Here is a 12,736-nt window from a genome sequence, read left to right as displayed (position 1 = left end):
AGTAAAATTATATTGAGTCGCATAAGGACATGTTAGGGCAGTTGACCATAGCTTGGTCTAAGTGATAGGGTTTTAAGGAAGGTCTTAAGGGAGGAAAGAGGTAGAAAGGCAGAAATGTTTAGGAACGGAATTCCAATATTTAAAGCTGGAGGGGTTCTGGAGCGAGAGAGAGCAGCAAGGCCATGGAGGGATTTGAAAACAAAGAGGAAAATAAACAAATTGAGACACTGCATAAGCAGGAGATAATGTTGACTAGTGAACACCAGGATAATTTGTGAACAGGACTTTGTGCAAGTCTGTCTCTGGTTGAAGAGCCACACTCCACTGCAATCTAAAGACTCTGGAAGATTTGGCATGGTGAGGTCGGAAGAAGAAATCACCAGAGTGGGCCTTACTATTGGAAGTCGGTTCAGGAATTCTCAGAGGGACTGGGGGAGAGTATCTTGGATGGCTTCAGGATGTTTTAACTCAGTGAAGCGGGGGATATGAATGCATTGGAAACTGGGAGTGACTGTGGGCTGTTCCCTCTAAATTGTAATTATGTGAAGAACATACAATCCCTACAGTACAGAAGGAGATAATTCAGCACATCGAGACTGCACAGCTCTCTGAAGCAGCACACTAACTAGGCCCAAACTTCACCCTATCTCCGTAATCCCACTCGGGGTAATTTAGCATAGCCAATGCACTTAACCTGCACATTTTTGGAGATGCTGGAATGTATACCTAAGCACTGTGGGTTTATTGGTTGTGTTAAGCCATTAATAAGAGTTATATTTCTGTAGTTTTATTTGCCTTTACCAATCTGTCCCAGGACAAAATCCGGTCTCTCTCTCCATCAAGATCAATGGGGAAACCCTACCAAACATGGAACATTTCCCTTACATAGGATGACATTGATGCGGAGATCCAACATTGTATCCAAACCGCAAGTGCCTCCGTGGGACACCGAAGACAGAGATGACTGCAACATCCATGCTGATGCCAAGATCCTCGTGTACAGGAAAATCATCGTCCCTGTATATCGCTCAGAAACTTGGACTACATTCAGACGCCACCTCAAGACCCTGGATAGGTACCATCAATGCTGTATGAGATGGATTCTCTGCATCAGCAGGGAGAACAGACATACTAACAGCAGTGTCCTTGAAGGAGCCAGGAGCACCAACATTGAGACCATGATCATCCAAAACCAACTCTGCTGGGCCAGCCATGTGCTTAGGATGTCAGATTGCCGACTGCCAAAGCAGTTCTTCGCTCAGCTCTAGGAAGGCTCCTGAACAAGCGAAGGATTGAGGAAGTACTTCACAGCCACCTTGAAGACTTGCCTCAAGAAATGCAACATAGACATCAATGCCTGAGAGACCCTTGCTCAGAGAAACCTACTTGGAGGAACCTCCTGATTGAAGGGACACAATTTTTCAAGGATGACCAATGACAAGAGGAGGCCTAGAAGAAGAGCTTGAGAAAGAAATGCTGTCTGGAGTCCAAGGAGCAATCCTACCTCCCAGAAACACCCACCAAGTATGCGGTCGAAGATGTGGTTCTAGGATTGGGCTCATCAACCATGCAAGTGCCCATATAACTCCTGACCACTAACACAGAGTTTCTTAGGTGGACAATCATAATCGCTAGCGAGTGATTGCCAAAGAAGATTTGCCTAAGTAATCTTTAGCTAATGTTGGTGGTAGTTATTTTGTTACAGTAAGAGTCTTAAAACTTGAAATGTTGTCATGTGATTCCTTTTAGTCAGTCACTGTGAATCAAATCTATTTTTAAAAGGGATAGATGGAATAGTCCCTCTGGCTAAATGGATGACTTAAATTTGTATTCTTTAAATGTTTTGGTTTTAGCTTTTTGTGTATATTGAAGTATTTCTGTGTTGCCCTATTACATTAACTTAAAAGTCTGTAGGTCATGCTGAGTTGAAAAGTTGCAGTCACTTTCTGAATTACATTGTTAATTCATCTATGACCAGCTTCTGACTTTACTTTGCTTTGCCGGCTTTCCTTCTTTCTCACAATTCTTACTTGATAATATTTCATGTAATCCACTGTGGGGTGGCACACAGAGAAGGCATCCACTGGATCTTTTAAGTAGGAGCAATGTTGTTGGGCATAGTGTTCTGCAAACCAAATTCAATTATGTTATTTTAATCAGTATATGATTTATATACCTAATTCGAAGGTTATTAATGCAATAAAATAAGTTCCATCTATAATATATCAAATAAACCTTTGATCGACATACACTCCCTTTCTGCATCACCGTTTTTCATGCTTTTGTCACACTTTAGGGTCGATTTTGTGCCCACATGTGCTGTGAGTGCAAACAGCAACACGGGTGCAAAGTCTCAACGGCGAGATCTCATTTCCCGATTTTCCCCACCCCTCACGGATGACGTAACGAGGTTCCAGCCCACAAAGGGTGAGACCCTCATTGCAATATATTTAAATACATTTTAATATAATTAACCGGCCCCTGCCAAACAATCTCACCCCACACATTTAATGTTCAGACCTCACCAAATTGACTTTAGAACTGATATCTAAAGGTGTGAATCAGTCAAGGGGATTCCCCTGGGCTGCAAAGGTAAGTATAGCCGTTCTGGGAGCAGTGCCAGGTGCAGAGCCCCAGGAGAGTCCCATAGGGGGATTTCCCGTTATGTTTTGGGGGGGGGGGGGGGGGGGGCAATGCTTGTGCTGTGGTGATGCGGGAGGAGAGAGACCAAATGCTTCTGCTGTGATGGGGTGGGGGAGGAGAGACCCCATTGCTTATGCTATGGTGGGGGGGGGAAGGGTGTGAAAGGGATCCTGATCCTTGTGGGGTGGCATTCATGTCCGTGTGGGGTGCTGTGGGGAGTATATTTTTGATTCAGATCGGTGCTCCATTTAAAGATGGCGCCCTGATCTCTGTGGAGCTGACCTTGCCGGCTCTATCAGCCTCTGCCCAGTCACAGTGACAGCGGAAACCATAACCCCAAATATTTTTGGCTCAGAGTGTGAAAAGAGCTGGTCTGAAAACACCAATGTGCATCTGGAGAGTTGTACACCGATTTTCAGTCAGAGCCTGACACTCTGACAAATTATGGGAAAATTCCATCCTTTGCATTGGCATTTCCTCCTTTATAAGTTCTTGCAATGGTGCTTTTAATATATTCACTCATGTAAACTTGTCATGCTGTAGTTTTATTCTCCCTTCAGCTCTGTCTCCCAGCTCAGGTATCACTTATGATGTTGCAGAGATATATCCTTCAGTACAAACATAATGAAGAAATATTTGCTTGCAATAAACAGTTTCTGCTATGCTCAGTGGGAGCAGTGAGCGACAGGACAGATGCAGAAAGGGACGGATTAAATGGACAGTGAAGCACCAGGAAGTGGCAAAAAGAAGACGCTCAGAATTTGGGAGAGACCTGGAGAGATTGGAAACACAGAAAGATAAATTAAGGAATTAGCTGATCACACTCAAAAAGGGGCCAGGCATTGTTTTAAAAAGACCGAAAAATCAGGGACCTTTAAAAATCACAGGCCGACTAAATAATGAATTGAGGCACTTACTTGCATGATACTGCCCTGCCCCCACTCTCACATCCACAAACCACCCTCAAGGTTTCAGGTCACATCCACATCCCAACACTAACCTCCTACCAGTACTTCATAAACTCATACTCATTACTTTCACTTTCTTTCCCAACGTGCACCACCTCTTCCTCCAGCATCAAGGTTTCCTCTTCCCACACTTTTATACTGCAATTCGCTACTCTACTCTGGACATCAATGCTTCCTCTCCTTTTCCAATAACCACTGTGTACTATCATCTCTTGACTGCACATAAATTTATTCCCACATTTCCTCCCTTTCCTTTTTCTTTTTCCCACGTTCTTCCCCCATACCCAATTGTGATCCGACCATTTATCACTCACTCCTGTTCTCTCCTGCACTAATCACCCTTATTTTCCCTCTTTATCACTCTCCCATACCTGCCGGAATTCTCCAGTCATTGGGATTCTATTTTCCCGCTGGCAGTGCCCCCCCCCCCAATCCTGGGTTTCCCGGCAGTGGGGGGTGGTGTCAGTGGGAAATCCCATTGACCAGCGGCGGGAAGAGAGAATCCCACCAGCGAACGGCACATCACCGAGAAACACACGGCTGGGGGACCGGAGAATCCCACCCAAAATCTTTTACCGTGAACACCCTGCTGGAATCCTGATATTGATGAATCCTTGTGTTTTCTCTCAATAAAAGGACCGATTCCGTGCAATGGTAAAAGTTCACTTTTGACTTTAAAGTTAGGCAGTACGACTGACGATACACGATTTCTTATACTTCGATAAAACAATTCAGCCAACTAGCCAATACAAAACGTAATAAACCTAGAAGATTGAAAGAAGAGATTCAAAGAAGAAAGCACATGGCAGAGTTGGGGAGCATAGGTCAAGGACAGGCTTAGAGAGAGAGATAGTTAGAAGTGGTAAGAACAAAATCTAACATGCTGGGCACCTCTCTTTTAGGGAGATGCTTATCTTTGGATTAACCCTTGCTTTGACTCTAATTGGCTCTGTACCGTCTTTGGTTTGCCCAGCTAGATGTCCGTCAATTAGCTGATAAGGTTATCAGTATAGTTTGGATGGAATTTACTGCAGTATGATGTCATTTTATTAAAGTTTGCACCTCTGTATATGCATCTTTTAAGGTATTGGAACTTGATCTCTTTAATGGTTTTGTCTGAGGAGATCGAAACTTGCCTAATCTCTGTCTAGCAGGGATTGCCTCTCTGGCTGTTTCTATGATTACAAATGGCATTCTAGTATTGGATCAAATCAGACTCAATACACACACTTCTCAAATGATTCTTGGTTGTAGGCTTTCAACAAATCCCTTGAGTATCAAAACTTAGTTCTATAACACCCATTCTTCCTTTACGCTTCACATTAATTCCCAGCTCCAATGCTACCTCATTCTTACAAAGTTTAGCAATGCTCCTCCTCCAACAAATCTACCACAAACACTCCCAGGTCTATTAAACTAAACAGAGGTAACACCAATTCTACCAGGTTCGACTGTACCTTCTTTCTGAATAGGAGAAAAACTCTTCACAGTTTCAAATTCCCACAAATGTCATTATTGTACAACTGTAGCTTACCTAGAACAGCTGACTATTGCATACCTTTTATTAGTTTATCCAGTTTTAAACCATGTAGAACATAGAACATAGAACAGTACAGCACAGAACAGGCCCTTCGGCCCTCGATGTTGTGCCGAGCAATGATCACCCTACTTAAACCCACGTAACCTGTATACCCGTAACCCAACAATCCCCCCATTAACCTTACACTACGGGCAATTTAGCATGGCCAATCCACCTAACCCGCACATCTTTGGACTGTGGGAGGAAACCGGAGCACCCGGAGGAAACCCACGCACACACGGGGAGGACGTGCAGACTCCACACAGACAGTGACCCAGCCGGGAATCGAACCTGGGACCCTGGAGCTGTGAAGCATTGATGCTAACCACCATGCTACCGTGAGGCCCTAAATAATAATGTAAGACACAAGCATTTAGGGCCTGGAATTTCAATTGAGGCAGGCAGACTATTAGGCTCATATTTATAACGCAAACTACCTGTGTAAACTCATCACATTATAATTACTGCGTCTTTTTACTCATGGTTTTTTTTCTCTACTTTTGGCAACAACATAACGCAGTTAGTGAAGAGATGCTGTGCAGCATCTTTGAACACCCACATGCAATGTTGCTGAATGGTGGGATTAAACAGAATCCTTCAAATCCAGTGATGCTGTCATGAGGAAGTGCTGGGTAGGGGCCAATTTGTTTTCCTCCTCGTGGCTGTTCCTGCGTATTTGCAAGCAGTCGACCGAGAATACTGTTTGTAGTGTGTCGCCCTCACCCGACCTCTTGTATATTCATGGTAATCAGTAAACGGAGGAAAAGGGGTTAGAGAGACATACTGCAAGCAGGTTATTTCAGAATCATCTTGAATCACCGTATTTCTTGGATTGTTCGGTAAAGTAATTTGTTTGTCATATTGAATTGGTTGACACTTAGTTTGCAAGTTTTATTTGATTATTTTGCAGCCATTTTAATTCTGCCAAGAATATTTTCATATTTTGTGACAAAATGATTTAATGCAGCTTCAGGCAATGATACTTTTATGCAATAATTCACCAATCGTAACATAGCCTGAAAAATATTCTTTTTGGCCAGTCAATTTCTATCTTACATTAATTGTCCAGAATAATGGACTAAACTACTGTGAACCACATACCCAACATTGATTGTCCTTTGAGTCAACTTAATTTGGCAGAAATTAACTTGACTGAAAAGATATGTAATTCTGACTGAAGAAAAAAAGGATGGTTTGGGTGGAGGTTTTGTGAAATGTTTATGAAAGACTGATGTATTCATTGGGTAATCTTGTCACGACTTGATCAGTCTTCCAAGTGGAGCAATTTGCGACAATAGAATTGTTTACTTTAAAGAAGGTGAGAAATTCACTTCATGAATTCAAAGGTTTTCTTTTAACAACATGGCAGAGTAAAACAATTTCAGTGATAGGTTTGAAGATTGTCCATTTTTATATTACCATTTTCTGAACTAACACATGGAGCTGGTATTTCTGTTTCAGGGCAATCATTTTCTGCTTCCCAGGAGTTTGCAAAAGAAAGAGGCGCATCTTCCACAATGTTATGTGCAGATAGGAAGTCGTCATTTGCATTGTCATTGAAGGTGCCACATAGACCTGCAAAACAGAAAATATATCTCTCATCAAAAGAAAGTACTAATTTTCCGTGCGAATGCGACCATATCATTCATTCACACCACTCTCGATTTTTAATGAGTCACAGCTCAGTTGATGGCACTATTATTCAAGAGGTACCTAGGAATATGATGCTATTGGTATTACTGAGACTTGGTTGAGGGAAGGGCAGGACTGGCAACTGAATATCCCAGGGTATAGATGCTTCAGGAGTGATAGAGAGGGAGGTAGAAGGGGTGGAGGAGTTGCATTACTCGTCAGAGATGATATCACAGCTGTGATTAAGGAGGGCATGATGGAGGATTCGAGCACTGAGGCAATATGGGTGGAGCTGAGAAATAGGAAGGGTGCAGTAACATTGTTGGGACTTTACTACAGGCCTCCCAAAAGCGAGCATGAAGTAGAGGTACAAATATGCAGACAGATTATAGAAAAATGTAGGAGCAATAGGGTGGTTGTGATGGGAGATTTTAACTTCCCCAACATTGAATGGGATTCGTGTAGTGTTGGAGGCGTAGATGGAGCAGAGTTTGTAAGGAGCATCCAGGAGAGTTTTTTTTAGAGCAGTATGTAAATAGTCCAACTCGGGAAGGGGCCATACTGGACCTGGTATTGGGGAATGATCCCGGCCAGGTGGTTGATGTTTCAGTCGGTGATTACTTTGGGAATAGCGATCACAATTCCGTAAGTTTTAGAATACTCATGGACAAGGACAAGAGGGGTCCGAAAGGAAGAGTACTAAATTGGGGAAAGGCAGAGTATAACAAAATTCGGCGGCAGCTAGGGAATGTGGATTGGGAGCAGCTGTTTAAGGGTAAATCCACATTTGAAATGTGGAAGTCTTTTAAGGAAAGGTTGATTAGAGTGCAGGACAGACATGTTCCTGTGAAAATGAAAGATAGAAATGGCAAGATTAGGGAACCATGGATGACTGGTGAAATTGTGAGACTAGCTAAGATGAAAAAGGAAGCATACATAGGATCGAGGCAACTCAAAACTGATGAAGCTTTGGAGGAATATCGGGAAAGTAGGACGAATCTCAAACGCGCAATAAAGAGGGCTAAAAGGGGTCATTAAATATCTTTGGCTAACAGGGTTAAGGAAAATCCCAAAGCATTTTATTCGTATGTAAGGAGCAAGAGGGTAACTAGAGAAAGGATTGGCCCACTTAAAGACAAATGAGGGAATTTATGCGTGGACTCCGAGGAAATGGGTGAGATTCTTAATGAGTACTTTGCATCGGTATTCACAAAGGAGAGGGACAAGACGGATGTTGAGGCTAGGGATGGATGTTTAAATACTCTCGGTCAAGTTGTCATACGGAAGGGGGAAGTTTTGGGTATTCTAAAAGACATTAAGGTGGACAAGTCCCCAGGACCGGATGGGATCTATCCCAGGTTACTGAGGGAAGCGAGGGTCGAAATAGCTGGGGCCTTAACAGATATCTTTGCAGCATCCTTGAGCACGGGTGAGGTCCCGGAGGACTGGAGAATTGCTAATGTTGTCCCTTTGTTTAAGAAGGGTAGCAGGGATAATCCAGGGAATTATAGACCTGTGAGCTTGACGTCAGTGGTAGGCAAACTGTTGGAGAAGATACTGAGGGATAGGATCTATTCACATCTGGAAGAAAATAGACTTATCAGTGATAGGCAGCATGGTTTTGTGCAGGGAAGGTCATGTCTTACAAACCTAGTAGAATTCTTTGAGGAAGTGACAAAGTTAATTGATGAGGGAAGGGCTGTAGATGTCATATACATGGACTTTAGTAAGGCGTTTGATAAGGTTTCACATGGCAGGTTGATGGAAAAAGTGAAGTTGTATGGGGTTCAGGGTGTACTAGCTAGATGGATAAAGAACTGGCTGGGCAACAGGAGACAGAGAGTAGTGGTGGAAGGGAGTGTCTCAAAATGGAGAAGGGTGACTAGTGGTGTTCCACAGGGATCCGTGCTCGGACCACTGTTGTTTGTGATCTACATAAATGACCTGGAGGAAGGTATAGGTGGTCTGATTAGCAAGTTTGCAGATAATACTAAGATTGGTGGAGTTGCAGATAGCGAAGAGGACTGTCAGAGAATACAACAAAATATAGATAGATTGGAGAGTTGGGCAGAGAAATGGCAGATGGAGTTCAATCCAGGCAAATGCGAGGTGATGCATTTTGGAAGATCAAATTCAAGAGCGGACTATATGGTCAATGGAAGGGTCTTGGGGAAAATTGATGTGCAGAGAGATCTGGGAGTTCAGGTCCATTGTACCCTCAAGGTGGCAACGCAGGTTGATAGAGTGGTCAAGAAGGCATACAGCATGCTTGCCTTCATCGGACGGGGTATTGAGTACAAGAGTTGGCAGGTCATGTTACAGTTGTATAGAACTTTGGTTCGGCCACATTTGGAATACTGCGTGCAGTTCTGGTCGCCACATTACCAGAAGGATGTGGATGCCTTGGAGAGGATGCAGAGGAGGTTCACCAGGATGTTGCCTGGTATGGAGGGTGCTAGCTATGAAGAAAGGTTGAGTAGATTAGGATTGTTTTCGTTGGAAAGACGGAGGTTGAGGGTGGACCTGATTGAGGTCTACAAAATTATGAGAGGTATGGACAGGGTGGATAGCAACAAGCTTTTCCCAAGAGTGGGGGTGTCAGTTACAAGGGGTCATGATTTCAAGGTGAGAGGGGGAAAGTTTACGGGAGATGTGCGTGGAAAGGTTTTTACGCAGAGGGTGGTGGGTGCCTGGAACGCTTTACCAGTGGAGGTGGTAGAGGCGGGCAAGATAGCATCATTTAAGAAGCATCTAGACAGGTATATGAATGGGCGGGAACAGAGGGAAGTAGACCTTGGAAAATAGGAGACAGGTTTAGATAAAGGATCTGGATCGGCGCAGGCTGGGAGGGCCGAAGGGCCTGTTCCTGTGCTGTAATTTTCTTTGTCTTTGTTATTTCAAAGACTTAAACCCATAAACCAGCTTGACATTTCACGGCAGTACTGAGTGAGTTCTGCACTGACGAGAGGTGCCATGTTTACGATAAGATGTTAAACCAAGGCTCCATCTGTCCTCTCAGGCGTGCATGAAAACTCCCATGGACCTATTTTGAAGAAAAGCAGGAGAGTTTATCCTGATGCCCTGACCAATATTTATCCTATGACCGACATCACTTTAACAAAAATGTTATTAGGTCATTATTGTGTTGCTGTTTGTGAGACATTGCAATGTTTAAATTGGCTTCCATGTTTCTTAGATGAGATCAGTGACTATAGCTAAAAGAAAATTAGTATTTTGTTAGATCCTAAGCTCATGAAAGGTGGTAGATAAAATGCAAGGCCTTTTCCAGAAATTACATATACCACAGTAACAGCCAGACAGCCACACAAAAGGCCAAAAGCACTTGATGCTTATTGCAGTGCACTTTATGAATGGTAAATTGGTGGAGGTTAGGCATTGTGCAAGTCAATCCAAATTTAAAGCATTAAAGAACTGGTAGATGCCTGATGGTATTAAGACAAAGTGAGAGAGACAGGTAAAGAATTGCGTGACAGAACCATTTTCACTATATGTCCAGGCTGCATAAATGCAAAATCATAAAATGCAAGGAAAATGTGAATAACATAATTTGGACCATTGCTAAGTGCTTTTTCTAATTGCTTTCTGAGGACTAACGTAAAGCTTTGGATAAGCAATCAATGAGTATATTTTGCAGGTATTAAACACACCACCTTTTGTGCTTCCCTGAGCATCTTCAGGCAGTGATATGTAAAGCTGCATGATGGGAGATATCTGTATTTGCATCTTCATTCCTGAATTTGTTGCTACTTGAAGGAACATTGAAGACTGCTGAAATATTGTTATATCACCTGTAAGAAGAAAAGTAATTCAGGTTAGCTTCACTATTATTTATTAATCTAGTAAATAGAATGAGATTATTTATTTTACCTTTTGTGAAAGGAAGTCCAATTTTATTCCCTTCAGAATAAACATTGCCATCATTCGTGAATGCATACCAGGTCTGCACAAGAAATAAAATAAAACGTTTCTTTGCATAATTTCTGGCACAAAAATATCACTGAATGAACAACTTTACAAACTGCAAAGAGAGGCATGTTTCTGAAGCTTGCATTCATTAGGGCAAATGCAAGAATGCCAAATTTCTAATGATCACAACATTTTATAGAACCACAGAATTCCTACAGTGCAGAAGGAGGCCATTCAGCCCATCAGGTCTGCACTGACCCTCTGAAAGAGCACCCTACCTAGGCCCACTCCCCTGCCCTGAACCCGTAACTCCACCTAACCTGCACATCCAAGGACACTAAGGGGCGCTAATGGGCCTACAGTTCCAGTCTCGTCTGGGAGCTGTTTCTCCAATATGCAGACAGGCTCTGTGCCTGCTTGCTTTCTTAACATTGTCCATATTTCCCTGCAATCTTTGCAAATTTCCATTTTGCATTCTGGAAGTGGCCATCCCAGATGGCTACACCTGCACATCTTTGGACTGAGAGAGGAAAAGCAGAACACATGGAGGAAACTCACGCAGACACTGGGAGAAAGTGAAAACTCCGCACACACAGTCACCCAAGGACCCGGGTCCTTAGAGCTATGAGGCAGCAGTGCTAACCACTGTGCCATTCTACTGCTATGGTGGAAAAGGGTGCTGATTGGTGTGCAAGTTGACTGATAGGCTGAGGCATTGCCATAGAGAAAGCAACAGGAATTATAGGCTAACAACTTCCAGACACAAAATAAATGAATTAACGGCACAAATTGAGGTTAATAGGTCCGATCGTATAGCCATTACAGAGATGTTATTATAGCAGTGTTCTTCAAACTCAGGGGTGTGACTCGCGGGTGGGTCACGGGCGGATGTTGGGAGAGTCGCGGGGCCGTCCTTCGCGGCGCTCCCGATCGCGCAAATCCCATGCAGCAGCCGGCTTTTAATAACGCCGGCATCAAGCGGCCTTTAAAATGGCCGCGAACATGTAGAAAAGATTTGGCCGCAGTGCGCATGCACAATCATCGGAGTGCATGCGCTATGCCAATGATGGGGCGCGCATGCGCAGTGCTGCTGCTATTTTTTAAAACGGTCACAGCTTTTGTCTTACAAGTTCGGGGGGGGTTTATTCATTTTATTCATTTATTTTATTCATTTAATTTTTCTTTCATTTATTTTATTCATTTTTTTTTACAAGTGCGGGGGGGGGGGTTTATTTGGGTGACTTTAATCTTCATGCAAATTGGGAAAACCAAGTTGGCAGAGGTAACCATGATGAAGAAGTCAGCTGTTTGTCTGTTCATATCCCCAATCCAACTGAACTGAAACTCAACACCTGACTGCTTCAGCCCGGGCTCCTCCCATTAGCTGCTTCATTTTACTGAAGCTACACACAATAGGTGGGATTCTCCATTATGAGCCCTTTTTAAAATTCGTTCATGGAATGTGGGCATCGCAGGCTGTGCAAGCATTTATTGTTCATCCCTAATTGCCCTTGAGGGGGCAGGTAGCAGTCAACCATATTATTATGGGTCTGGAGCCACATGTAACCCAGACCGGGCAGGATGGCAGGTTTCCTTCCCTGAAGGACAGTGAACAGTGAACAGAGGTGGGCTTTTACAACAATCAACAATTAATGGTCATCATTAGACTTTTAATTCCAGATTTTTACTGAATTCAAATTTCACCATCTGCAGTGGCGGCATTTGAACCTGGAACCCCCCCAGAGCATTACTCTGGGCCTCTGGTTTACTTGTCCAGTGATAATACCACAATTGACACCGCCTCGCTACTGCTGCCAGCGAAGATGGGGAATTTGGCCAAATGTCCATTCACTGAAGCGGGAACGGAGAATCCTGCTGGCATGAAGGAATGGACAATCAAAGTCAATGGGCTGGATTCCCTCCCTCACTATCCTGGCAGCACGGATCGCGTTCGGGCGGAGAATCGGGCATCCGGCCTAAATCGAGG

At 43.5% G+C, this 12,736-nt stretch overlaps 1 protein-coding gene across 1 annotated transcript in view; it reads right to left on the bottom strand.

The window, feature by feature from the left end:
• Positions 1 to 12,736, bottom strand: part of LOC119973790 (mucin-2-like) — a 99,586-nt gene that overhangs the window by 49,620 nt on the left and 37,230 nt on the right. Inside the window, exons 13-16 of the mRNA XM_038812214.1 lie at positions 10,711 to 10,783; positions 10,494 to 10,631; positions 6,610 to 6,765; positions 2,031 to 2,125 (exon numbers count right to left, since the gene is read on the bottom strand). Of these exons, the coding sequence (XP_038668142.1) occupies positions 2,031 to 2,125; positions 6,610 to 6,765; positions 10,494 to 10,631; positions 10,711 to 10,783 (462 nt within the window). The remainder of the gene's footprint in view (positions 1 to 2,030; positions 2,126 to 6,609; positions 6,766 to 10,493; positions 10,632 to 10,710; positions 10,784 to 12,736) is intronic.

This window comes from Scyliorhinus canicula, chromosome 11 (assembly GCF_902713615.1).
Source record: "Scyliorhinus canicula chromosome 11, sScyCan1.1, whole genome shotgun sequence".
NCBI classification, from domain to species: domain Eukaryota; kingdom Metazoa; phylum Chordata; class Chondrichthyes; order Carcharhiniformes; family Scyliorhinidae; genus Scyliorhinus; species Scyliorhinus canicula.
Note: the sequence above shows the minus strand (reverse complement) of the source record. Positions and strands in the feature narration are given on the sequence as shown.